The 26942-nt window shown below is 38.1% G+C and overlaps 1 protein-coding gene across 1 annotated transcript in view; it reads left to right on the top strand.

Moving 5' to 3' along the window:
- The window catches only part of LAMA1 (laminin subunit alpha 1), a 107234-nt gene that overhangs the window by 54459 nt on the left and 25833 nt on the right, over window positions 1-26942 (top strand). Inside the window, exons 22-37 of the mRNA XM_032680816.1 lie at window positions 164-300; window positions 11081-11317; window positions 12360-12503; window positions 12871-13050; window positions 13668-13853; window positions 14661-14788; window positions 15824-15944; window positions 16091-16228; window positions 17701-17822; window positions 18483-18569; window positions 18830-19023; window positions 20051-20193; window positions 22878-22976; window positions 23926-24037; window positions 24204-24366; window positions 26633-26843. Of these exons, the coding sequence (XP_032536707.1) occupies window positions 164-300; window positions 11081-11317; window positions 12360-12503; window positions 12871-13050; window positions 13668-13853; window positions 14661-14788; window positions 15824-15944; window positions 16091-16228; window positions 17701-17822; window positions 18483-18569; window positions 18830-19023; window positions 20051-20193; window positions 22878-22976; window positions 23926-24037; window positions 24204-24366; window positions 26633-26843 (2402 nt within the window). The remainder of the gene's footprint in view (window positions 1-163; window positions 301-11080; window positions 11318-12359; window positions 12504-12870; window positions 13051-13667; window positions 13854-14660; window positions 14789-15823; window positions 15945-16090; window positions 16229-17700; window positions 17823-18482; window positions 18570-18829; window positions 19024-20050; window positions 20194-22877; window positions 22977-23925; window positions 24038-24203; window positions 24367-26632; window positions 26844-26942) is intronic.

Raw genomic sequence — 26942 nt, 5'->3', positions numbered from 1 at the left:
ATAATTTGTTTTTCAGTGATTAGGGATGGCAAGGGATTCCTAGTGGAATGGGCAAACTGTACTGCATAATTAAGAAAAATAAGACTATAGGTGGTCTTGGAGTTTTTTCTCTGTATCTAAAGCAAGGATGAAGTTATATAATTTGGTTCTGTTTCTCTTGCAGCCTGTGACTGTGCTCATACTCAGAACAACTGTAATGCTGATTCGGGCCAGTGCATTTGTCCCCCTCACACTCAGGGACAGAAATGTGAACTCTGTGAAGAAAATCACTGGGGACTGTCTCCTAAACTTGGCTGCAAGGTATGGTAGGCTGCATGAAAAGCCATGGCTGTTAAAAGAAATTCTTCCTTTACAGAATTGGGCTCTTGTTTTGAGAACCATGATCTTTATTCTCTGTCTCAAAGTGTTAGTGCAACATTCTCTAACATTAGAACAGAAACCAAACACCAACAAAACAACAGAGTGCACAGTGTTTATTGAGTAACCTTTTTAGCAAGCTGTCTTTGAAAATACTGATCAGAATGCTTATTCTGGATAGGTGCATAGTTCACATTAAAATTGTGAAGTGGGTATTCTAACTTTTATTTGTTTGAATAGTGTTACTAAACCAGATTAATAGCAACAATTGGCAGCTGGGAACATAGTTTCTGTGCAAATCAAGAAGTGATGATACTATGTATTTAAGAACAATGGAATCTAGTTTATCTTGAAAGTTACTGCAGACTTTTTTTCTGAATATATGTAATTAAAATAGTATAATATGGTTAATGGTTCATGAATGGAACAATGGTAGCTCCCATTATCTCAACTTAATACTAATGATTAAGCGGTAAAATGCCAAGTCAGTGCAGATCTGAGGAACAGCAACCATTTATGCAGTTAGGTTCATGCAGTAAATTCCTGACAGATATGGCATTGGGCCAATCTTTGTTATATAAATATTGAGTTTTTTAAAAAAGCCTCAGAATTATATGAATGTAATGGGTAATTTCAATGGAGAAACCACAGATACAATCAACTTGACAAAGTCTGTCATTATATGCATTAAGCATTTAAGTGTCAGCCAAATTGTTATCTTTTTTCTCTCTCTAATTTTTTAGAGTAAGGATGATAAAGTAGTAAGTCTTCAGAGTTAATTGTCTTAGTTATTTATTGCAACTTACTTTGTAACTGGTCTTTAAACCACTGCTTTGTTAGCTACCAGCTACTGTTATTCTCACTCAATGTACTGCAAATACTACGTGCTGGTCCTTTTGCATTTCCCTTTCATAGGGTGATTCCACAGGACTTGCCAATGATCAAGTGCAATTAAATATTTAATTGATCACTTTTGCTAAGTTGCTTATCATTCCTTTTGGTTACAGCATGACAGTATTTAACATGAATTACTCTAAGGTATTTTACTTACTTTCTTGATGCAATGAACTATAGTGGGATCTTCAGGTAACAGTCCCAACAGGGGCTCTCCTGTGCTGCATAGTCAGGTGTGGTAGGTTAAGATCTGGAGCAATGTCTTATGGTAAACCCTGGAGAGACTCTTTGCACGCTTTCTATGTGGATGAAATGGGGGAAGTACTATCAGAAATGCAGGTAGTCCGCTTTTCCAATATGGGCTGCCTAAGCGGGCACTTCATTTGGCTCTGTTTCCTGTGGTTTTCTTGATATTCAGCATCCATTTCTGTGTGTAGTGATGGAACAGAGCTGAAGTCATTGTTTTGCTTACAATCCTTTTCAAGGATTCCTGCCACACAGTGCATTGTACCTTAGAGTCCTTATTTATCTTTATCACATAAAGATTGAAGTATATGTAAATTATTACTATTATGATTCTTAAAATAGGATTTGACATTCAGAGCTGTAGACCTATACTGGCATCTGGAAGCCAAAGTTGTCAATTTGATCATAAAGCTTGCTACTAGAGAAAAAAATACAAAGAGTGCTAGTGGTGAGCAGCAAACTTGTGAAGAATACTTAAGGGTAGATAGTAATGCTAATAGATTTCTGAGTCTTGGTGTAGAGGGCTTTACAAGGTAAAGGCTTGTCATCTCAAAGAGAGATGGTGAAAAAAAAGACTCACAGAAAATGCTCACAGTCAGGTGATGGTAGATGGAATGCACTTTTTGCCTGCACTGTTAGAAATAATCACAGAGCAAAATTTGTTTTGTTAAGTAACGAGAGATATGAAATTAAGACTGAAGATTCATCCAGTCTGCTTCAAAAAAGAATGACAAATTTAGTACATCCAGTTTGCATGTTTGTAATAACAGGTTCATATTGTTGCCCGTAACGAAAACACAAACCAACAGAGTGCCGGTTTATGGGTGCTTTATTCGGGGCCCGGGAACCTGAGGACTAGCGTCCCAAGTCAGGATTCCGAAGACTCTCATTTTCAGTTCAGTTTTTATACCTTTACACAAACATGTCTACGTGCAGTTCTTACTTGTAAGCAGTTACACTTAGTTACAAACACAAACTCATATTTCATACTGATAACAATTGGTAATCATCTACTTTTAATCATAAATCTGTTTAAGTTGTCCTACTCCATAGAAACCCCATAGAAACCGTTCAGCAGACCCTTACTGTATCTAAGGTAACAAATCGTTATATACATGCTTGGCTAAATCTTTTGATTATTGTTCCTACCTCTTCAGTACATTCCATTCTCACGAACAAGGCTGCTAACCTACTACTTTGGAGTGCTGCTCTCTAGGCCTACTCTCCTACTAAGCCTTAGCCATTCTACTACTAAATTTGAATCATTCTGCAACATGTCCCCCCTTTTGAGCATTCTTCAGGCTTTTCCTGCAAGGATGCTCAAATGTAGCAATCTTCAAGCTGCAGTTTCTTGATGAACAGGAGGTGATCCATCTTGCGGTGAGATTACTTCTTTTCTTGTTATGGCTTTCATGATGCGTCTCGTATGTTGACCTTCTTTTACAATCATTCCTAAAAGACACTTATAAACAATCATGGCTATAACAATAATTATTACAATCAATATTCCGTACTGGATAACAGAAGATATCCATCCTGAAACATGGAGACCTAGGGAGCTGAATAATTCTCCTATCCAATTGTGTTCTGCTTCCTTTTGTAATTCATGAACATTTTCGTCAATTTGTTCTAATTGACTAATATCTTTCTCTACTTCTTGAGTGACATTTGGGATGTGCACGCAACAATGGTCGTCCTTTGTATGCAGGTATCCACAGACTCCGTGTTCCTTTAATAGGATTAAATCTAGAGCTATTCGATTCTGTACTGTCATCCTAGTGGTGGCTTGTAATTGTAAATTTAGATCTTTAAATCCTTTCTTAGTGACTGCTGCTAACCTTTCAGTTTGTCCCATTAATTTAAACAACATCTCTCTGTTACGGTATGTTGAGATTGGTGTAAACAAAGACTCTAATGCCCATCCAAATTTAACTCCTGCTGATGGTTCATGCCAATCTCCTAATCCCAAGTCATCCATATTTTTACTAATTTCTCTTTTTCTCCGTGGTTGTGTTTCTACTGATGTTAACTTATCTTGTTTCCAGAATGGACAGAGAGTAGGTATCCCTAGTGTGACAGGTACAACTGGCCCATCTATAGGCATGTGGGTGGTCCACTGGCCATGTCCCATAACCCATACTAGGTTTCCTGGACTTCTAACTGTAGTAGTGTGACAATCAATGTTTTTCACATGTCCTTTAATAGTATGGTTGTATCCTCAACACTCACATCCTAACTGCAGGAGGGTCCTGACTGGTATTAATCCTATTTCGTCATCTGGGGTGTCACATGTATATATTCGAGTACAATTCCAATTCTCCTTTGTACGTGTTTCTGTCCTCCAATTATGATTTCCTCTATTTCCTGTAGAATAAGTTTGATTCTTTTTCCCTTTCCAGTGAATACACCACTGTACTTTTCCAATATAACTATAAGTCTCTAGTAGACTGGGTCCCCAAATTGTTTGCCACTCTTCCATAGTTGTAGAGCTAGTAATATTTTGACATACTTCTTCTTGTTTTTCTCGTTTTATTTGAACTGGAACTTTAGAACAGGGGTATGTTACCAAATCTGTAACTAAACAAGATCCCTTTAATTGGCCAATGTCTTCGCCTGTTACCCATGTCCCAACTACTACCCATCGGAAAAATCCGGGCATCTGTTCACATTGTTTTTTGGTCATTTTGTCTTTTAATAAACATGCATCTGTCATTTCATTCCATGTTTTGGTTACAAATCTGCAATTCCATGTAGTATTCTTAAACACTTTAGGAATTTCTGGCACTGGAATTATTCCCCATGGGATTGGGTCTCCTGCAGCATAAGGCATAGGGAGACATGCAGTGATTTTTGTGACATTCTGTACTTTCCCAAAATCACGAATTAGGCCTACGACTAGGTTTTCTTGTTCTACTTCTCGATCTGGAATCTGCAGGTTACTTACTTGCCGGGTTGTTCTTTCAGTCTTTATGTGGATGACAGTAATTCCAGTATCCCACCAGTCATCTCTATTTATCCAGCAAGTATATTGGCCCTCGTCTTCTCCTCTTCGTATTTCTTTGATTTTTAAAACTATTGCATCTGCCCTCTTTTCAATCTGATGTCTCTTCCCGACTTTCAAGTTCTGTCCTTTAAACCACCACCCGTATTCAGAATACTGTCCTTCTGAAATTTTGCAACTTAAAGTCAGATCGCTTCCTTCCTGGGCCGGGTAAACACTGTATTCTGGTCTAACTCTTACTCCTTGATATGGTACAGCCACTGCTGTCCTTATCCCGTAATCTTTTTCTTTTCCACATGAGACCACACAAAGAAATGTACCCTCTGTTTTTCCTACTCTGGGATCAGAAATATTCAACCACCCTTTACCTTCCTTACTATTAGACCACCAGCTAACTCCTTGATTTTGTGATTCCCAAGATTGATTTGTCATATTCAATTTCCACCACTTTACTTTAACTGATTTCTGACAATTATCAAATTGGAAGGCACAATTGATTTTTAAGGGAGGACCATCCCACATGTCAAATTGTTTCCTAGTGGGCATAACTCGCACTTTGGTCACCGTTTTCTGGGTCGTGTTTATTGTCCGTATTTCTATATGTTCATAATCAAAACTTTCCCAAATCCAAACTACACACATATATGTTCCTTCCATAGCTTTAGACACTTTGGGTACCTGCAGGATGGTATAACCTTTTTGTTGTGTCGCATCCCAAACTGTCGTCACTCCTTCTGTCATGGCTCGATCTTGATCTCTCCATCTCCATTTGACTTTAACATCTCTTAATTCAGCTCCCTGGTCATCAGAAAACAGACAGGTTAAATTCACATCAGTGTACTCTGGTACAAATAAATAAGGATCTGGGGTCTCAATTCTCACGGTGGTCTCTACTAAACTCATCAACCCCAGAAATACTACGATCCTCAATGGTTGGCTCAAAATACTATCCTTGTAGGTGAGTGAGGTTCTACCGACCACGAGACTGGAACCTTCTTGATTCGGGTGTAATGAATCCAATTGTCGATTCCCTCGACCTTCACCGCCGTGTAAGTGGTCATTATCACCTGGCGAGGACCGTCCCATGTTTCCTTTAACGGTTCCACCGACCAGTTTTTCACATAGACTTGGTCTCCTGGAGAAATGTCATGAACCGGATTCTCCAGGGGCAGAGGTCGATTCCACTGCAGCGCTCCTCTGAGGGCTGTGAGAGTTTTATTTAAGGATAACACATAGTTAAACACTGCTTGATCCCCCACCACATGAGGATCCCCTTGATAGGTAGCTGCATGATAGGGCTTGCCATACAATATTTCGTATGGACTTACTCCTATTCTCTCCCTGGGTTTAATCCTGATTCTCAGCAAGGCAAGAGGTAGCGCTTGGGGCCACGGGATTTTTGCTTCTTGACAAATTTTCTTTAATTGACCCTTCAATGTCTGATTCATCCTCTCTACTTGTCCACTAGATTGCGGTCTCCATGGTGTATGGAGATTCCATGTTATTCCTAATATAGCAGATATTTCTTGCACTATCCCTGCGGTAAAGTGTGGCCCTCGATCAGATGATAACCCTAGAGGTACCCCAAATCTTGGAATAATTTCTCTCAGAAGAGTCTTAACTACTTCCTTTGCTTGATTAGTCCTGCATGGAAAGGCTTCTGGCCATCCTGAAAAGGTACAAACATATACTAACAAATACTTATAGGATTGGGCCTTAGGCAACTCAGAAAAATCTATTTGCCAATAGTCTCCTGGTAACTGTCCTATCTGTAACTTTCCCATTTGTACCTGTTTTCTGACCACTGGGTTATTTTTAATACACATGGGACACATTGCATTTACCCTTTTTGCTAGTGTTAACATCTGGTTTGAGAGAATCTCATTTTTCAGAAATTTTACCATTGCTTCTGCACCCCAGTGGCACTTGTTATGTTCCATCTCGAGTACTGCTTTCATTATTCTGACAGGTAAGATTACTTGTCCTATGGGAGTAATGTACCACCCTTTAATATTTTTCCTTGCTTTTGTTATTTGAGCTAATTTCTCATCTTCTTGTGAATAATATGGTTTTTCTTCCATATATGCTATTGCTGGATTATTCCGAACGGGTAAAAGAGCCATCTGAGTCCATACCTCTCTGGCGGCTTGCTTAGCCGCTTGGTCAGCCTGTCGATTACCTTGAAATTCTCGTCCGGGATCAGTCTGATGTCCTCTGACATGCATTATTGCCACTGCCGAGGGCTTGTATATTGCCTCTAGCAATTGTAAAACTTCTTCTCGATGTTTAATTGATGTCCCTTGAGAAGTAAGAAGTCCTCTCTCTTTCCAAAGTGCTCCGTGAACATGAACTACTCCAAAGGCATATTTGGAGTCAGTCCATATGTTAACTCTCCTTCCTTGACTTAGTATTAAAGCTCTCACCAATGCCCAAATTTCGGCCTTTTGTGCAGACGTACCTGGGGGTAGTGCATTTGCTTCTATCACTTCTTGTAGAGTGACCACTGCATACCCAGCATACCTGGTGCCATTCTCCACAAAGCTAGATCCGTCAGTGTACAACTCCCAGTCAGGATCTGTCAGTGGTTCATCCTTCAGGTCTTTTCTACTCGCGTAGACCTGTTCAATGGTCTCTACACAGTCGTGCTCCAGGACACCTTCTTCCTTTGTAGACCTAAGGAATTCTGCTGGGTTGAGATGGTTAGTAATTTTCAGTTCAACATCATCTTGCTCTCTTAACAGAGCCTGATATTGTAACATACGGCTAGAGGAGAGCCAATGCCCCCCTTTTTGTTCCAAAACTGTTATGACCATGTGGGGCACGTACACCACCATGTGTTTCCCCAGAGTCAATTTTCGTGCTTCTTGAATTAGAATAACCGTCGCTGCCACGGCTCTGAGGCACCCCGGCCATCCCCCACTTACTGCGTCCAGCTGTTTGGAGAAATACCCCACCGGTCTCTTCCAGGATCCCAACCGCTGAGTGAGTACTCCTAAAGCTGTTCGTTGTCTCTCGCAGACATAAAGCTGGAATTCTTTGGTTAGGTCTGGTAGTCCCAGGGCAGGTGCTTCCTGGAGGGCTCTTTTCAGTTCCTGGAATGCTTTCTCCTGCTTCGTCCCCCAGGTCAGCTTGGGCTCTTTTACTGCTTCATATAATGGTCTGGCAGTCAGCCCAAAGTTGGGAATCCACAGCCTGCACCATCCGACCATTCCTAGAAAAGATCTTAATTCTTGATTATTTCGGGGTACTGGGATAGCACATATTGCTTGTATACGATTTGCACCCAAACGCCGAACTCCTTGAGAAATTTCACATCCCAGATAAATAACTTTCTGTTTTACTAGTTGAGCCTTTTCTTTTGAAACCCGGTAGCCTGCTTGCCCCAGCATGTTTAACAGTTTAATGGTTAACTGACGACAGAGTCCCTGTTCTGTAGTTCCCAGGAAGATGTCATCAACATACTGAAGTATTATATATGAAAAAGGAGATTCCTTTACCTGAGTAGTCTTCCATTCTTCAAGTTCTTTTGCTAACTGATTACCGAATATTGTAGGTGAACATTTGAATCCTTGTGGTAATCGAGTCCAAGTAAGCTGTCGCTTTCGTCCAGTCTCTGGGTTTTCCCACTCAAAGGCAAAAATCTTCCAACTTTCTGGTGCCAGTGGTATGCAGAAGAAGGCATCTTTCAAGTCAATCACTGTAAACCACTGAAATCTCTCAGAAACAGACGTTAACAAAGTATAGGGATTTGCTACTACTGGGTGGATATCTTTTGTAATGAGGTTTACTGCTCTCAAGTCTTGTACTAACCTATACTTACCATTAGGCTTTCTTACTGGAAAAATGGGAGTATTAAACTCTGACTCACATTCTTTTAATATCCCTAAAACTAGAAACTGTGAGATCATTGGGGCTATTCCTTTCCTAGCTTCTAAACTAATTGGGTATTGTCGCACTCTAACAGGTTGTGCTCCTTCTTTTAATTCTATTCTAACTGGAGTAGCAGCTTTGGATTTTCCAGGGACCCCTGTTTCCCATACCCAGGGCACTACAGCCTGTTCTATTTCCTGCGGTATCTCTTTTCCTCTAAATTTGATATCTAGGGGTTTTAGAAACGTCTTCTCCTCTATCTGTCCTGAAACTCCTACTACCCATGCAGTTGAATCACTTAATAGCCCCATCAATTTATTCATTGCCGAAAAACTAGCTCCAATATCCATTCTAAATTCTGTCAACTCTCCCTCTACTAATAATTCCTGGTAAATTCTTAACCTTTTATAATCTCCAGACACATTCCGATCCCACTCGGGATCTTCCTGCAGCACGAAATCATTTACTGTTCCTCCCTTCGCTCCAACTGCTTCCCGCAAAGGGGTCATCAATCTAGGGGGTGAGGGCGAAACGTCTGTCTCCCTTCCCCCTCCCCGTCTCTTTTCTCTACTCCTTCCCCTTTCTTTTCGCCCCCTCCGAGTCCGTTCTGCTAGCGGAGTTCTATCAAAACCACATTCTCGCCCTCTCGTTACTTCCTTATCCGAGGACGATTCTAACGGGGGCATGGTGGGTGATCGTGCCCTCCCACGTGAAGAGAAACTATCTCCCGGGGGCGCACTTGGAGTTATGCTGGGGGAGACTAACAAAAACACATCTTCCTCTGGTTCTTGACATCCTATACATTTATCATCTAATTCTTTTAACACCAACATACCACATTCCTTTTGCCATTCAGTCTTACGTTCCAAATAATAAAACAAATCTAAATACGGTATTTCATCCCACATCTCATTCTCTCGTAAATATTGCATCAAGGGGGTTATAATTTCCGAGGTTAATGTACCATTCCTAGGCCACTGCATTCCTTCTGTCTCATATTGAGGCCATACATTATTACAATAATCAATCAATTGTCTCTTACTTAACTCTTGTCCGAAATTTCCTTCCTTCCAATGTTTTAACAAGCAACCAAGCGGAGAATCGCTAGGGATATCATTTTCTGCACAAGATAGTGCCCTAAAGGTTTTAAAAGGCATCATAGTCACACACACTGTACAGTCACACAATAAACAGTACAATACGAACAGCAAACAGTACAATACAAATAGTAAACAGTTCGATACGAACAGTATAAACCAATACCTTCCTATACCAACTTGTCAAGTCTCGCTATGAGTGACAAGTGCTGGTTCAGCGCGGCTTTCGCCCCGTCTTACGACCAGCGCCTAGGCTTCCCAATAAAACCTTTGCCCAACCCAGCGGGTAAACTCACGGTCCCGTCTTATGGGCAGGCTCCCAACCAACAAACCTAAAAGAATAAAGCACCTGCGAGCTTACCTGGATGGTTGTCCGGCAGGCGCGGGGTCGGGCACGGGTCGATGTCTCCCCAGAAATCACCTGGTTGCCGGCATGGAGTGGATCAGCTCGTGAGCCGCCCCAGCTACCCCCGGAGTGCCACCTGGGTCGCCAGAAAACTGTTGCCCGTAACGAAAACACAAACCAACAGAGTGCCGGTTTATGGGTGCTTTATTCGGGGCCCGGGAACCTGAGGACTAGCGTCCCAAGTCAGGATTCCGAAGACTCTCATTTTCAGTTCAGTTTTTATACCTTTACACAAACATGTCTACGTGCAGTTCTTACTTGTAAGCAGTTACACTTAGTTACAAACACAAACTCATATTTCATACTGATAACAATTGGTAATCATCTACTTTTAATCATAAATCTGTTTAAGTTGTCCTACTCCATAGAAACCCCATAGAAACCGTTCAGCAGACCCTTACTGTATCTAAGGTAACAAATCGTTATATACATGCTTGGCTAAATCTTTTGATTATTGTTCCTACCTCTTCAGTACATTCCATTCTCACGAACAAGGCTGCTAACCTACTACTTTGGAGTGCTGCTCTCTAGGCCTACTCTCCTACTAAGCCTTAGCCATTCTACTACTAAATTTGAATCATTCTGCAACAATATTACTGATTGCATAATGAGGGGCGTACTCTACCAGTAAACACTATTCCTTTGGAACTGACCTGACTTCATACTGAGCTTCCCACCTTTGGATGCAATGAGATTCTTGTTTCCTCATCAAATAGTAAATGAAGCTGAAGCAAGATGTAGGCCCTATTAATACTTCCTAAAATCTTAAAAGGATGATTTTCCTTTCTGTCATATTTATAAAATTATGGTACTTACAGATTTCTTTCATTCATCATTTGTATAACATTATTTTAATTTACTTGCTGCACTCAATACGTAGTACTGTAAATAAAGTATTTTGGATTTTTTTGTTTGTTTGTTTTCTGGAACAGATTCATCCAACTCCTTTGATTCCCTGCCCATATTTGGGAGTCAACAAGGCTTCTAACTTTTTACCATCCACTGTTTACTGGAAATGCAGTTCTTTATTAAAATACAAACCAAACAACCTCATTTCTCTGTGCAAATTCTTCCTTTTTATTATTGTATAGTAATTGTTGATAAACCCTGGGTTTTAAGGGGCACTCTAAATTTACTGTGCTGTTGCTGTTGTAAAAAAATTATTTTTAGAGATTTGCTATTTATGAACATTTCTTCTTTTCATCTAAGGCTTGCAACTGTAGCAACACTGGTTCAGCCAATCTCCAGTGTAATGTATTGACAGGTCAATGCCAGTGCAAAATTGAATTTGGAGGACGAGACTGTTCCAGGTGTGCATTAGGCTACAGGGACTACCCAGACTGTGTTGCCTGTGACTGTGATTTGAGAGGCACCAAAGCGGAGATGTGCGATGACACTGAAGGACTTTGTGGTTGTGAAGAAGAAACTGGCATCTGTACTTGCAAGGTACTGAACTATTCCGACCCTTCTGGGACAGCTTTGGGGGTTTCTGGACATTTATTGCATTAAAGTCATGGAAGGTATAGAGCTGAAAGGACTTCAAAAGACATTCTGCATCCGTTCTTTGAGATGTTTATGAGTACACCTAAATCACCGCTAAAAGGTTTTCTGTGCCAAACAGGTGTTATTATTTAGCCAGGAAAAAAATGAAATACAGTGAAGTTTTTCTGCTCGTACACATTTGGTTTTATTAGGTTTGGGAACAGCATATTGATTCAGATGATATAGCCTGCTTTTCTGAAAATTCAAATTACAATTATAGGAAGAAACCAATAAATACAAAATCAAGAATCTCAGTGGTTATTTAGATATGTTTATACTAAGTTCAAATTTGTTTCCTATGCTATAACCAAAGTCAGTGCTTAAGAATAACTCAATGTATATTGCTAATAGTGAAACCTGAATTGACATTCTTGTATAAAAAGAAGAAAATGTTAAACACACAGATGGTATAGATTTTTCTGAAGCGGTGGAAATCTGTTCTTGAAAGACTGAATGATAGAAAACTTACTTCAAGACTACAAATGTATACCTGCATAAGTGTCTCTCCAATATCTGGTTAAAGGTGCCAGTGGATACTAACTGTAGTTTTGGGTGTTTTTTCAAGTTCAGACTGGGGAATTGAGACACTTGGAATAGGTCCCCTGATTCCTATTTATACTGAGTAATTTCTTTGACTTTGAGAGCTCCAGATGAGGGTTTGAGAGGAGATTCTATCTTGAATGGAAATTTATAGCTGCCAATTTTTGATAGAAATTCAAATATGAGTTTAACTTGAATGTTCCATGGTCAGGGTTTTTTTGTTTATTTGTTTGTTTTTTAATCAGCATAGGAAAATATTGAAAAAAATAATGTGCTGCGTAGTAAAACAGAATAGGTACAATAAATAGCAACTAGTTTTTCTTCCCAAAATAACCATCTTTCATTTAGCTAGTGAAGTAATATGAGTGTACTGTTATGGTGGTTGTTGTTTTTTAATTTCCTTCAGGAAAATGTATTTGGTCTACAATGCAGTGAGTGTAAACCTGGAAGTTTTGCTCTGTCTGCTAACAATGCACTGGGATGTACTCCATGCTTCTGTTTTGGGATGTCCACACTTTGTTCGGAACTAGAAGATCATGTGAGAATTCCTGTAAGTAAAGCGACGTAAATATACAGACACAGTCTGGTGTTATCCTCGTGTTAGGTACCACACTGGTGTGCCAAAAGTTGTGTGCATTTAATGAATCAGGCTGAATGTAGTTGACTGGTTTATGGAGGCATATGTCAGAACAGAAAAGAAAGCAAACGGCAAATGGTCACAGTCCTATTTCTAAAACTTCTGTTTCACTCTTCACTTCTTAAAAAAGTAAATATCAAACATGGTGTCCAGTTGTTTGTGTTGGACATTACTCCAAGATGGACTGTTGACTGTTTCAAAACAGCTAAAACTGTAAACGGTATATTACAACGAGGTAGAATATTTTCGTTGAATGATTCGTTTGCACTTTGTGTTGCAGATAACCTTAACTCCAGATCAGTCCATTCTGCATGTAGTAGCTCAAAGTAACCTGACTGGAACAGTGGAAGGAGTATTTTCGCAATTTCCTGATATTTTACTGGATGCCGCCGTAGTCAGAAAATACTTAAATACAGAAACATTTTACTGGAAGTTACCAGAGCAGTTTCAGGGAGACCAGGTAAGAACATTAAATAACTCAAATGCTTTGTAGATTACTTCTTTATTGTCTTAATACATTCACTATATAATAGTCACTTTATCTTGATAATATTTTTCTTTGTTAGTTCTGTTCTTGTAGGTCATAATACTATAAATATCCAGTGAGTGAACTTATTTATAGCAAGCACAAACAATATGTTTACATTACTCTTACCTAATGAGATATTTCTTGACCCTGTAAATTGGTAACACCCATATTTAATTACCATGTTACTCTTCAGAGATCCTAGGAGGGGGAAAGAGTAGTATACTCAGTTTCACTGTGGAAACCTGAAAGAGTTTTTAACCTTGATGCTAGAATCAGTATACAGATCATGAAATCTCTATTGCTTAGGAATTAAATGAAAATTGAGTGCACACCTTGAAAGGGTTTAGAAGAGGAAACTAAGACTGCTTTTTAGAAATATGCATTTAACCTTGGTGGAAAAACTGCTGAGTTTAAGTCAATTTTCATGTTTTATTGCCTATTCTCCAAAAAACTGACAGTTTTGCAGTCTACAGCTGATATTAAAATATTTTCAACTAGTAACTTTAACCTTAGAATAAATAAGAGTAATAATTTTTTAATCCAAACAGCTCATGGCCTATGGAGGAAAGCTGAGATATACTGTTGCTTTTTATGCTTTGGATGGCTTTGGAACGTCGAATTTTGAGCCACAGATTCTAATGAAAGGAGGTCACACCAGCAAACTGGTCATATATGTAGACATCCCTTCTCCAGAAAATGGAGTAAGAACCTACAAGGAAGTAGAAATGAAGGAGGTAAGCCAAAACATTGGTGTAAAAATACTTACCTTTCTTCTATCAACTTGCACAGAAGAGCTCTATGTATTAAAGAAAATACTTAGAAAAATGCATATCTGATTTCAAATAGACTGAGTAAGTAGAGCACTTGGATTAAAATGCATCTATTTAAGGAGGAAAAAATGGCTTGGAATATTATGCTAAAGCAGCTCAGATTTTGGTGATAAATGGCAGACAGCCAGGTATTGTCCCTCTTGGCCAGTCTCATAATTTTTTAGCCTGTGGGTTACACTTACAGCCAAGATACAGCATATAGCACCATGTGAACCCTAGCCTAGCAGGAGCAGTAATTTGCAGCAGTGCTCATGGGGCAATTTCAGAAGAGATAATGATGACCTCCTTTGATTTCTGGGAGTCTCTTCTAACTGGGGCTGAGGGGAGGTCTAGTTTCTCTTGGCAGTTCACAGGACGCAGTTACAGCAGCTTTTTTTAACTGCCCATGAAATGAGTACTGTGAAGTCCTGATCTTTTGGCTGTCTGGGTTCTCCAGATCTATCCAGAAAAAGCTGTGCCATGCAGGCCTGAACTGCTTCACTGTAGAAAGTAGTTATGGAAGTTGAGCACAGAGAAGTAAGGAGAAATTATATAAAACCATGTTTTGTTCTAACGTGGAGCAAACATGGAGCTTTGGATTTTCTGGGACTTAGAGTTTAGACATAGCCACTGTGACTGCGTTTCTGAAAGAACACGTAAGGAGGAGCAGAGGATGACTTGAAGTAAGATTAAATACTCATGGTTTTAATAATATGTGTTATGTTTCTCTAGGATTCTTGGAAGTATTTTAACTCTGTGTCTGATGAGCCCGTCTTGCGTTCTGACTTCATGTCTGTGCTAAGCAATGTTGAATACATCCTTATCAAGGCAGCTTATGGCCAAGGTTTACAGCAAAGCAGGTAAAGCAATCTGTGATTGCATTTATTTATTGTATTCCATTTACTGTAATTTAACCTACACATAGTCCCAACTGAGCTGCATAGTAAAGATTTAACTCAAATTAGAGAAATTTCCAATTTCCTATTTATGACTTTTGCTCTTCATCCGATAAGAAAAGATTTATGACCCTTAATGGCAGCAGAATTCCTCTTTAATTCTTTCTGTGAAACACTAAATGTCTCTGCTACTTACTTTGATAGAAAAGGACATAAAGAAGCACAGGCTGATGCAGTGTTCTGCAGGATGGGTGGTATATATATATAAAACCACTCATATAAAAAATACATATTTTATGGATTATTTATTTCCCATCTTATTTTTATGGATATTGAATTTTTGTTGTGTTTTTTTTTTTTTTTCTATTTAAACACATGGTCCCTTGAGTTCTTGTATTAATTTAGGTATCTCCTGTAGTTTTACAGACTCGGGGCAGTGGCAGTAAGACATGCCCACTTCAGAATGGTAGCATTTTATAACCCTTTTGAACAGAACTAAGTTACTAATGGGAGGGAGGGGATGGGATATGGTCATTGTATCTGTCAGTCTGGACACTTGCAAGAGAAACAAAGAAATGAAAACCCAATATCTGTACATCTTCACTTCTGGGAAGAAGTCTGATTCCAACTCCATTTTGTGTTATTTTTTATTCACATGCCCCCAGCTGTCTTTTTTCTTAGGTCTATCCAAAAATATGTGAGACAAAACAAATGTAGTTGTCTAATATATCTGAGATTAAAAATACGTGCTCTTACGTGGTGGGTTTGGCAATTTTTGCAGATCAATAGGAATTAATCTATATCACTTTGAATGACTTCTGAAATCTCATAAATAAGTAAAGAATCTTCAGTTTTTGAGATATTTGCATGGGAAAAAAGGGATTATGGAAGATTATGCATGGTAACCCTGACCTTGAAGCATGAAAATGTTTTTGGATCTTGTTTTTGTTGTTAGAGATTCTTTAGATGTTCATACTCTCTTCTGCATGTATCTTGTAGAATTGCAAATGTCTCAATGGAAATTGCAGTCAAGTTTGAAGAAATGCATCTAGGCAGAGCTAGAGCTCATCTTGTAGAGCAATGTAGGTGTCCTGCTGGTTATACTGGATTGTCCTGTCAGGTACAGAATCCTTGAATCCTTTTTGTGTGTCTAATAGTGAGATAGTAAAAACAGTTACTTAAATGGCTTTAAAAATTGTTTGTAACTGTTGATAGCTGTGATAATTTTTTTTTTTTTAAATTTTATTTTACTTCCCCTACAACTAGAGCTGTGCTTCAGGATACTACAGGGGAAGGCATACAGAACGCAGTGTAAAAGAGCCTCACACTCTGATGGCACCTTGTGTGCCGTGTCAGTGCAACAACCACAGTGAAACCTGTGATCCTGAAACTGGAAAGTGCTTGGTACGTACATTTTATACATTTTTCTATTGACTTGACCCTAACATACAATAGCAGTAACTATGAAAGGAGATTCTGGGAGAAGTATATGGCTTTACTATTTGGATAAAGTGTGATTTAGCATCCCCCTGCCCAACTCCAAAAAATGGAAAATCTGAATAGTGCTTCCCTTATGGTGAACTCAGTAAAATTATCAAGGTTTTGGGGCACTAACATACTCAGAATCATTAATTAATTAATCATTAACCATTAATTATTTTAGCTTTAGTTTTACTTTTAAAATTACTTGTGTATCGGTTCAGTTTATCTGTTTTTCTGTGGGACTTTTTGGGCTTGTCAGCAAGGTCTGCTTAGTCACACAAAAAAAAGAAGTAAAGGAAGCAGTAAGCCATACCATAGCACAGACTAAGTCAAAGGCAAATTCTTTGTCTCTCAGGAAGAGAATTCTCTAGGCGGCTTTAGATGAGGCTTTTTTATCACCCAGAGACTAAAGTATTGTAAGACTATGCCTCAGCTAATATAATTTGCTCACTTTCTCATTTTATCGCAAAGGTTGGAAAGAAATACATCGGTCTTTCACACTAGTGAATACTCACCATTCTTCCTCTCACGTTGTTTCAGGGGTAGCAAGTCACCTATGTGTGTTGAGATTACTACTTAGATATTTCCAGCTGAAGGTTGTAGGCAAAAGAGCTGGGTTTCACCTCTGACTTCTGCTCCCATGCAATAGGAGACTGCATTGCTACTGTTTATTGTTGTCAACTAACCTCTAAAATACACACTAGCAAGTATATGAAATAAAAAAAAAAAAGGAAAAATGAAAAGAAAAAAGGGGAAAAACCCCAGAAAATTATTTTTATTCATTTGGTGGACTAGTCAGTTAAATTATGTTTAAAATACCAATTTAATATTTTAATATTAATAGCACTGGTTATTGATCAATACTCTTGACAAATTAAATGTAGTGTCTGTGGATCCTAAGTGTGGATAGTCCTTGGTTTATAGCATTCAGATGCACTTGCTGAAACATTGAAACTTGTATTTTTCATCCATGTATTCTGTTTAATTTTTCCATCAGGTTCTTTTGTTGTTGTTGTTTGTTTAGGGGTTTTGTTTGGTTTTGGGTTTCTTTGGGGTTTTTTGGGGTGTGTTTTATTTTAGGATTTTTTGTTTTGTACTGTGCTGTCCTGACCTGAATTAGATTAATAGAAGCAGAAATACATGAACTTTAATGAAAATTTAGAACAGAAATTAGTTCAGTGTGCCTGAAGGAGATTCACATAAGAGAAAATATGCTGGCATTCTGTTTAGTTTTGCATAAAAGGTTCCTCCACTCAGAGAATGCTGACCAATGGGTAGTGACATTTAGAGATGATTGTTGGAAACTGTATACATATATTGCTTGGAGGGAAGATAAAGTTACTCCTGTTGTTTGTTGTTGCTTTAAACTGTCTGAATTCCCTTTTGTGTATCAGAACTGCAGAGATAACACAGTTGGTGATGACTGCAGTGCTTGTGCCCCAGGCTACTATGGGAAAGTGACTGGATCTGTCAGTGACTGCTCTCTTTGTGCCTGTCCCAGAGCCAACCCTGTTAGGTAACCAGAACTTAACTAAATCCAATGTACACATTTCCATTCTGTATTTCTTGTGTTCTATGTCCTTTCTTATGGGTCTCTTTCTTCATTCAAAGAACAATGCTTTTGTATTTACAAAGATTCAAACTATCTCCTGTCAGTGCAGAAACTTTTCATGAGATCAGTCCTAGGGGAAGAACAAGTACTCTTTTGTCTGAAATTTATACATCTGTTTGTTTGGTAGAGGAACAGTTAACTTCGCATTTTGAAAATCAAAATGCTGTGTAGGCTGTTTTTTCTTCAGAAGCTTGAAAAGTATATTTGTTGGTTGCTTTTGTATAATTGAGTCAGAATGAGAGTCTGGGAACTCTGATGTTCTCATGCAAGCCTCAGTTAGATCCATTTTTCATTGTCTTACCTTTTAAAAAGAAAGCCATAAGGTACTTTAGCATGTTATTCTCTAAAGTTATTCTCTAATAAGGTCACATTGGGGAAGCAAATTTAATACAAATAATTGGGGAATCAAACTTAATACAAATAATTTAAAGTAAAAATTCTAGAGCACTGCATCAGATTGAGCAGAAGGTGCTGTTGCTTGCAGTATTTAGCCTGTGGTTTAAGGTCTTACCTGTCTTGATATGGTCTTATGTGTAAGCAGGTGTTTGTTTATCTTTCCTCCAGTTTTAGTCCCACTTGTGTCCTGAAAGGTGTTCAGGATTACCACTGTGATGCTTGTCTTCCAGGATATGAAGGACAATACTGTGAAAGGTGAGTTACACAATGTCCCCATTTATCCCCAACTCCCAAGGACAGTTTGATTGATGTGAGCCATATTTGTACTCAGAATGGATTATTCAGTGTTCAAAGATAGGTATATGAATGAGTGTTCAAGGACTTAGAGTGATTTGTTAACTACTGTTGAACTACTAATAAAAAAAAAACTATTAGTGATTCTTAAGGATAAGTGTAACTTCTGATTTCATGACGGTTATCCCCTGATGTTCAATGTCCCATTCCTCCCTGTGTAGGTGCTCCCTTGGCTATTATGGTGACCCTCAGCTCCCTGGTGGCAGCTGCCATTCATGTCAGTGCAATCCAGGAGGCTCTGTTCATGATAATTGTGACCGTGCAACTGGCCAGTGCCTCTGTAAGCCAGGAGTGACAGGACAGCTCTGTGAGGAGTGTGAACCGAGGCATCTTCTTGTGGATGATGAGTGTGTTTGTAGGTGCTTTTTAAATTTTTTTCTTTCCCAATGGGCTTTGGTCTACTCCAGTGATATTTGTGTGCACATGATTATTCCTTGAACGTTTTTATGATGTCATACCGTACCCTTTCTATGAAGGAAAGAAATCTTAACAACTTAATATTTCTGTAAAACAGAGGTGTTTGGACAAGGTATTCTCTGGAGGTCTTGTCCAACCTCAACCATTCTGTGAACACAGAGGAAACTGCAGTAGAGATCATAGCATCAGACAAGCAGTTGATCCTTCAAATGGCTTATTTAATGTTACAGACAAGTTTAGGAAAGATCATTTTAAGACTTTTTTGCTGACTGTAGAATACCTATATTTATTAGAAAATGTTGAATACCTATGTCATTGACCCTTTGGATGTGAGCTTGCTCTAATACTTTTGGATTATCCCAGGTTTATAGGCATTCTCCATCAATAATGTCATGTTCCACCAGTAATTACTTTTGAAATTCCTTATAAGAGAGTAAATAGCAGAAAGACACATGTAGTACAGTAATCTGCTTTTACAATGAATTAGGATTTAGAACTCAGATTTTACTTTGTATAAGTGAAAAAAAAATACAGGGAATAAATGGAATTACAGCACTATAGGCTTGAATTTCCTGTTTGAGTGAGTGTCAGTAACTTCAATCTTTATTTATAGTAAAATAGCTAAATAGGTCAATAAGTTAATAACACAGCAAGTAGCTCAATAGGTAGCAGGACCAATCAGGCTTTAATGTGTGCTAGACTAAGGAGAATATGTTTAGTTAATGTGTGCTAAACTAAGGAGAATATGTTTAGTTTAAGTTCACTCTTGGGCAGGAAGAGGAGGGCAAGACTACAAATCTATATACTCAGAATTATTATACCTTATTACCTTATATTATTATAATATATATATAATTATTATCCCTTATACCTTAACTCAAATGGTGAAGGCACATACTGTCTAAATCAAAATGGCTTCATTTTAATACTAATACCTCTTCATTCTCTTAAAATTGTTTATTTAGCTTGTGATGACAACTGCACAGGAGTTTTGTTAAACAGTTTGGATAATCTCAACGAGGCCATACTTTCAGTGAACCTCACTGGTATTTCCCGTGTGCCCTATGGGATATTGTCAGAGTTGGAGAATGCAACAAAACATCTGAAGGTAAAATGAACATGTAAACAGTAGAAATACTTAGTCACACCTTTAAAACAAAACTTGCAGTCACTCATGTGTGCTGGCAATTTAATAGAAGCCCTCCTGAAGTTCATGGCTTGAATATCTGTATGTGTGATACCTGATTAAGGCCATTATGTTGGCTGCCTCTATTAGTTTCTTTTCATTTGTAGCACTAACATTTAAGTAAATGGGTTAATATATTTTTCAATCAGTAATATGATTACTGAATGTGCTATATGTATGTGCTTCACCTGGATTATGTGTGTTCTTAAATCTGGCCCAGCAAGGGGATTAATTTTCAGCAGTGGAATAGAAACATTAGGCTAGATCTTCTCCCTTTTTTTGGCCCCTTTTAACCAAAAGAGCTGCCAAGGCATAGATTTAGAGGCTGTTCCTCTATAGCCCCCTGAGTTCTCCCATAGAGTGCTAGACTGCTTCTCCATTAGCCAGTGTGCTTGGACTGCAGTAATGTGCTTCCTTTTTAATTGTGTGGCAGTCGAAATTCCTTACTCTATCCTCACCTCAGGAAACTGAAGTCAGGTAGGATGTTTCAGTGTTGGACACTTTCAGGCTGTTTGGAGCAAACATCCCTTCAGCTCCTCTCCCCCTTAAACAAAGCAGGAAATACCACATTTAGTGATTCTAGAAGGTCATTTGCTGTTGCTGAGGATTAAGTTCATGTGGTCTCTGCACAAAGCCAGAGATAAACAGGATCCTCCCTACTTCACGACCACTAAAATAGGAACATTTATTGATAAGAGTCTTCTCAGCAATAGTCAAGCAGACAAGCTCTGAGTCAGAATCAAGCTATCTTCTTTGTATTTCACAATCTCACACCAAAATCAAAATAATGTGAGCCTTTTTGTGCTGCCAAATTCAGCAAATCAAGAGTTTGAATTATAATTTCTTCTGTTTAAGATGTAAGACAGAATGAATTCCAGTTAGTGTACTTCAGGATGTTAATAATTACAATATTTGAAGGCAAACTTAGATTAAGTTACATGTTTATGCTTCAGCAGAGATACTCTTATCCTTTAGTTTTAGTTGCTAACCTTCTAGTTTTAAAGCTTGTTATACTTCCCTTCCTTTATATCCTAAGGCATAAATGTACTGAATTATTGTAGTACTTCAAGGATACAACTGACTTGCTTTCTGTAGTCGTTTTGTGTTTGTATAGGAGTGTCATCTTCTGGAACTTGGATACATTATTCAATATATGGCTTTTGTTTAGCAGTTAAATTGCAAAACAAAGTCAAATTTTATGTAAAAATAAAGGCAGTTTAAGTTTCTCCTTTAGTACATACATTTTTTATATTAAAATCAAATCAAAGCCAGCTGTCACTTTCTTGGAAGTGGGGTGCTAAAAGTGATATAAAACTTCTTCTGATATGATGTAGTTTTTAAACAACTTAATCTTGAGGGTAAGTTTATAGTCTTGTAATATTTCTCTCTTTGGAAGTAGGTATTCCCCTTTTTCTGGCTAATTGGAGATTACCTTGGCTTTTACCTTGTACCAAAGTAACTGTATCTGGAAGCCAGAAAATCCCCAAGTTTATTTCTGTGAATTACAGATCTTCCCTGAAGCACTGTCCCTGCACTATATTTTGTCTGCCTCATGCTGGTAGCTCAGGAACTCGAGTTTTTCTGCTTTTCTATAACTTAGGTATGGGTCCTTTCAGTGATGAGAAGGTTACCAAATCAGATTAGCCACTCTTCATTGCTTCAGTAGTTCTGTTTTTCTTAATTAAAGCCTCCTACTTTACTCCTCCTTATACACCTAGACTTGATTGCTGTCCATTTCTGGTTTTTGGAACTAGGCTTTTAAAGAAACTTACTGTCCTTTATTCCAGGAGGCTCAAGAGCTTCAGCTTTCTCTTTCGTTTGTTTTTCCTTCACGCTGAGGAAAGGGCTTTGACACAATACCCTTGTATTACTTTAAAAACTTGGACAAAATTGTGCTTACTATGGTATTTACAATGATTGCCTCTGAAACATCTGAAATCTAAAAATAACCTTTTGTAGACTTGCTCTCTATGTGAGAGATGCTTTAAGTTTCTCTGCAGCTCTAGAGAAGTGGTATTCTGTTGCAGGCCTTGACTGTATCAAATATTATAGACTTGGATACAGTGGCCTATTTATTGCCATTTAGGGCAGTTTTGAGGTGACCTTGAAGACAAATGCAGCCTATTATTTTCTCTCATTGACAAAGGGATGCACAGGGCTGCTGATCTCCAGGGTCATCCTCACGGATACACCCTAAATGCAGCTGTTCTGACAAGACCAGCTGCCGAAACAGTAGCAGTGATGGGACTGGATGGAAACATTTAATTTGATGGGCCTTGGAACTTGTCAAAGTACCTTATTTGGCAGCTGAGACTGTGGTGAAATTGAGAATCAGGAAAGCAGAAATGCTGCTTCCTTCCCTTTTACTTAATTGAAAATATGACATAACTGGATTCTCGTTTCTTTAATTTAAAGAAATGGTACACTGTGTTGCATGAACTGTGTGTATGTAATTATTTTCTGTCATTTTACATGCTTTGCGAATCAGTCCTTTTAAACATATAAATAATCTAAATAGCGTGCATAGCTATTTTCTTCCCAGAGAAGTCTGGACACACACCAAAGTCTTCAAATTACAGTGAGCTGTTCCTTCTTGTTTCTTATAGAGGTCTATAGTTCCTAGAGAAAACCCAACTTACTCGTTAGCTACAGCAAAAGAAAGTCTTCTGAGTTTATCAGGAGGAATTGATCAACTGCATGAAGAGGTGGGTGCTGGCTTCTTTATTCTTAGCCTTTCTGGAGAGATCATTTGAGGTTTCATAGCATGGTAGATTAGCGCCAGAGAGCTGTTCAGAAATTATTTTAAATCTGTGGAGTTCAATGAAAGAATTCCGTCCATTCTGTAGTCTTTCTGAAGAGGGGAGTTCTGTGAAATTCTTCTGCAAGCTATAGGTGGTTTATGATACTGTACAGGAGATCTACTCGGTTTCTGTTAAAGTTCATAAGTTTTTTGTACTGTGATCACTTAAGATCCTAAAACTGGAGAAAGTGAGATACTATCTTCTCACTGGTTTTAACACATGGAGCTTATTCAAAATTATGTCATAGCTGAGTATTCACCAAAAAGTCCTTGATACCTGTAGTATTGTGTTTAAAATTATTTCGGCAGAAATACATCTGTTGAAAAGTTGCAGGAAAAGTCGACAACGTTTGTATTCTTTATTTAGTTTTAACAGAAGAATAATTGTAGGTAGAAAATTGACAGTAGTACTTCAGCCATTAGGTCCCATTTGCTGAACACATGTTCCTATAATTTTCTGACTATGTATACAGAATCTAACTATGTGCTTCTACTGACAGTGCTGTTATTGTTAATAGTGGTGTATTCAGAACAGTGATTTTCTTAAGAAACATTAGTTGTAGTTAAAAAATGATGTAATATTTGCTTACTTAAAGAAATGGCTTTGGTAACTATTGATTGGTAACTTACAACAGGTCTCAGGGTCTGGAACTTCAAATGCAATTAAGGCATCAGCAAACATGGAAGCATCATAGATTTATGAATCAGCTAGATCTTCCTTATCTAAAAGCATTGTTTACTCGCACTAAGCATTGTGAATATTGGGAAAGAAAGCATAAAACCCATGCAGAAGTGTCATGATTTAATCAGAGTTTTAGGAGAACTGTCCAAGATTATCTCTGATTTTATTCTAGATGACTAGATTTTTGAAAAAGGCTTGGCACCTTAACACAATGACTCAGAAAACCAGGAATAAAAGTCAAGAACTGGCTGGCTTTATTGACACAGTACATACAACCATCAAAGGTATCCTGTTTTTAACACATTTCCACTTCTTTACAAAATTTAGAAGGATATTTCCTTTGCAACTTTAGAAGAATTATTTACATGGAAAGTGCTGCAGTTTGCACAGGGGATTCACATGTGTTTTATTTTTTAATAGTATGACTAAATTGTTTACTCTCCTACTTAGTACTTGCTGAAGTTGCAATGTCACTAAATGAAACACTTGGCCTGGATCTCCCGCTCTCAAATGCTACATCCCAGAGACTACAGGATGATATTTCTGCCCTTTTGGATGCACTGCGCAAGAAAGATTTTGTTCAACAGCACCATAATGCTACTCGAGTCTTAAAGTAAGCCTTGTTCTACTGAAAACTTTATTTCACATCTGTCTATAGTGTACAACAATGCTTTTTGAAGCGGTATCTGGAGAAACATTTTGCCATAATAAGTGGCAGTGCGTTGGATAGTTAGCCCAGGTGGAGCTACATGAACTTTGAGTTTGGAACTACGTGATTTGACGATATTTGGTCATCCCATGGGATACTAATATGGGTAAAGCCTGTTCATTTGGATGGGATACAAAATTCCCTTTCAATAAGTGAAAAGAGTCACTGGTTTCAGTTTGTTTCAGATCTGGCCCTAATACACATGTCCTTATTGATTTTGGCTGGGAGACATCATAAAACTATCTCAGTCAATTGCAAGCCCAGGACATGTCAGGCCTGCTGGAGGACATGATGATTTATTATCACTGTAATATGCATCACATGGATTTGCAAATGAAACCAAGGCATTTGTTTAAGCATTCTGAGCCACTGATTAGGATTGTATTCTGTTGTCTTGATTTGTCTCCAGTTAAAAGCTATTTGAAATGGCTTTTTGTTAATTATTGGTTCTTATTGCTGGACTTGGCAAGATAAAAAATTTACTGATCCAACAGGCAGCAAAATTTTTGTTTCAGTTTCAGAAATACTAAGTAGTGTGACAGGACACCAAAAACTGTAGGAATGTTAACATTGGCTTTAGGGAATGAAGATTTAGACCAAAGTGGAATATTTCTGAAAATATGACTTTTCTTTATGAAGTGCTTTGGATTAACCAGGAAAGACTATCTGTGTTGCTGGCATGTCTCATTTTCTTCAGCAGACTCTTGTGCTGAATATAAAATTGTATAGAATCTAAATAGACATGAAAATGGACTAGGAATGTGCAATTTATGTCTCAAAATGTCCTGTTGCATAGTGACAGACTTTTTAACATCAGTTTTTAAGCTGTTATACAAGGTGTTTGTAAAGTAACTTTTTCAATTATAGGATCTTTTGAAGTTTCTGAAAGTTCTCTCATGAGGGTCCTTTGAAAGATTGAAGAAGAGAATTAACATATTATATAAGGTTGTTTGCTCTGCAGAATTTCTCATGCAATGCATCTGTAAATTCAAAAATGGTTTAAATAAACAGCTTGCTGGTCCATATTTCAGGAAGTAGAAGTTACCACATGACTTGCAGTGGATTGAGTTTGTGATGATGTACTTTAAGCAACATTTATAACAGAGGTCTCCACACATTTGCCATATAAAGCAAAGTCCTGAGACAGTTTGGAATATAGCCTTTTTCCTCTATGCTGAAACAGAAGGCATTACTGACATGTAAAATACTTTAAATCTTGTAACTTTTTTAAGGCTGTGGCTTCTGGTTGTAATTCTCTGAATTATTAGTTTTAGGAAATACATGCAAATGCACATCTGCTGTTCAGTAAGAAAGATGGGAAGTGTTTTCCTGGGTATAACTGTGAAATAAACTAGGTTTCTTTTCCTTTGGCTAAAGTTCTATGTGATTTGCAGTCAGATTAAAAGGGACAAACATTTATGTAAAAGTATCATTACAGGAATTGCTGTGTTCAGCATATGTGCTGAAATGAAGAGAAACAAAGGATTAGACTTTCAGGATCATTTTCAGTTCAGTTCCTTCAATACTGGAAAGTGTTCAAATGGAGATGCAAATATTCCCATATAGAACAGTTGAAGTGATTAACAACTGACAAATTTGGGGGGGATTTAATATTTGCCAGATAATCCCTGTTACCAATTAAAAATATGAGTGCAGAGATTGCTCATTTCAGTGTTCATTTTAATGAGACTATTCATTTTTATTTGATATTTAAACTCTGGACTCTTGGATATATGTCTTTCAGTTCTGGTTACTTGTTTCTTTCCATTGTCAATTCTTGTAACTGATGTTTTGATCTTACATTCAAAATATGAGTCACTACAATTAGGATAAAGAGCAGGCCCAGAGGAAATTTTCACAGAGATTTTGATGTGGGGGATATCCCAATTTAAGACCAAGCAAATGTGATTTATACTAACTCCCTTTCCCCTCTAATCATCACATACAAAATTTTTGAACTGTATTTCTGTCCTCTCCCCCAGCCAACTATCTAGTTGTGTGGTAAGATGAATAGCTAAGCTACCATGTGTATGTATGCTATTGTAGAAAAAATTGTAGACTTTTGTAAGAAGATGCATTTAAATTAATTTAATGTCTCCATTTTCTCCTCAAGAAATCCATGCCTAAGTTTCTCCTTCTCCGTTTAATTTCTGATTCCTCTCTTTGTCAGAGCTGCGGAAAACTTGCTGATCCAGATTCAGAAGGAGTATCTTAAACCCCAACAGGAACTTGCTGAACTGAAAATGGATGCAAGCCAGCTCTTGGCAAAGCACAACAGGAGACTTCAAGATGCCCAAGACCTGGTGAATGAGGCACTCGTGAACATCAATGAGACCAATCGCTTGTTTCCTCTTATCTCTAGCAATCTGGCAGAGTTAAATGTAAGGCTGGATAGTCAGTATTGTTGCATAAGAAATATCAAATATGAGATTGTGTTTAAAAGCTGGTTCGAGGGGGTTTTTTTAAACATATTTAAGCAT

This window comes from Chiroxiphia lanceolata, chromosome 1, assembly GCF_009829145.1.
Source record: "Chiroxiphia lanceolata isolate bChiLan1 chromosome 1, bChiLan1.pri, whole genome shotgun sequence".
Lineage (NCBI taxonomy): Eukaryota > Metazoa > Chordata > Aves > Passeriformes > Pipridae > Chiroxiphia > Chiroxiphia lanceolata.
The sequence above is the reverse complement of the archived record's forward strand: the minus strand, read 5'-3'. Positions and strand labels throughout refer to the sequence as shown.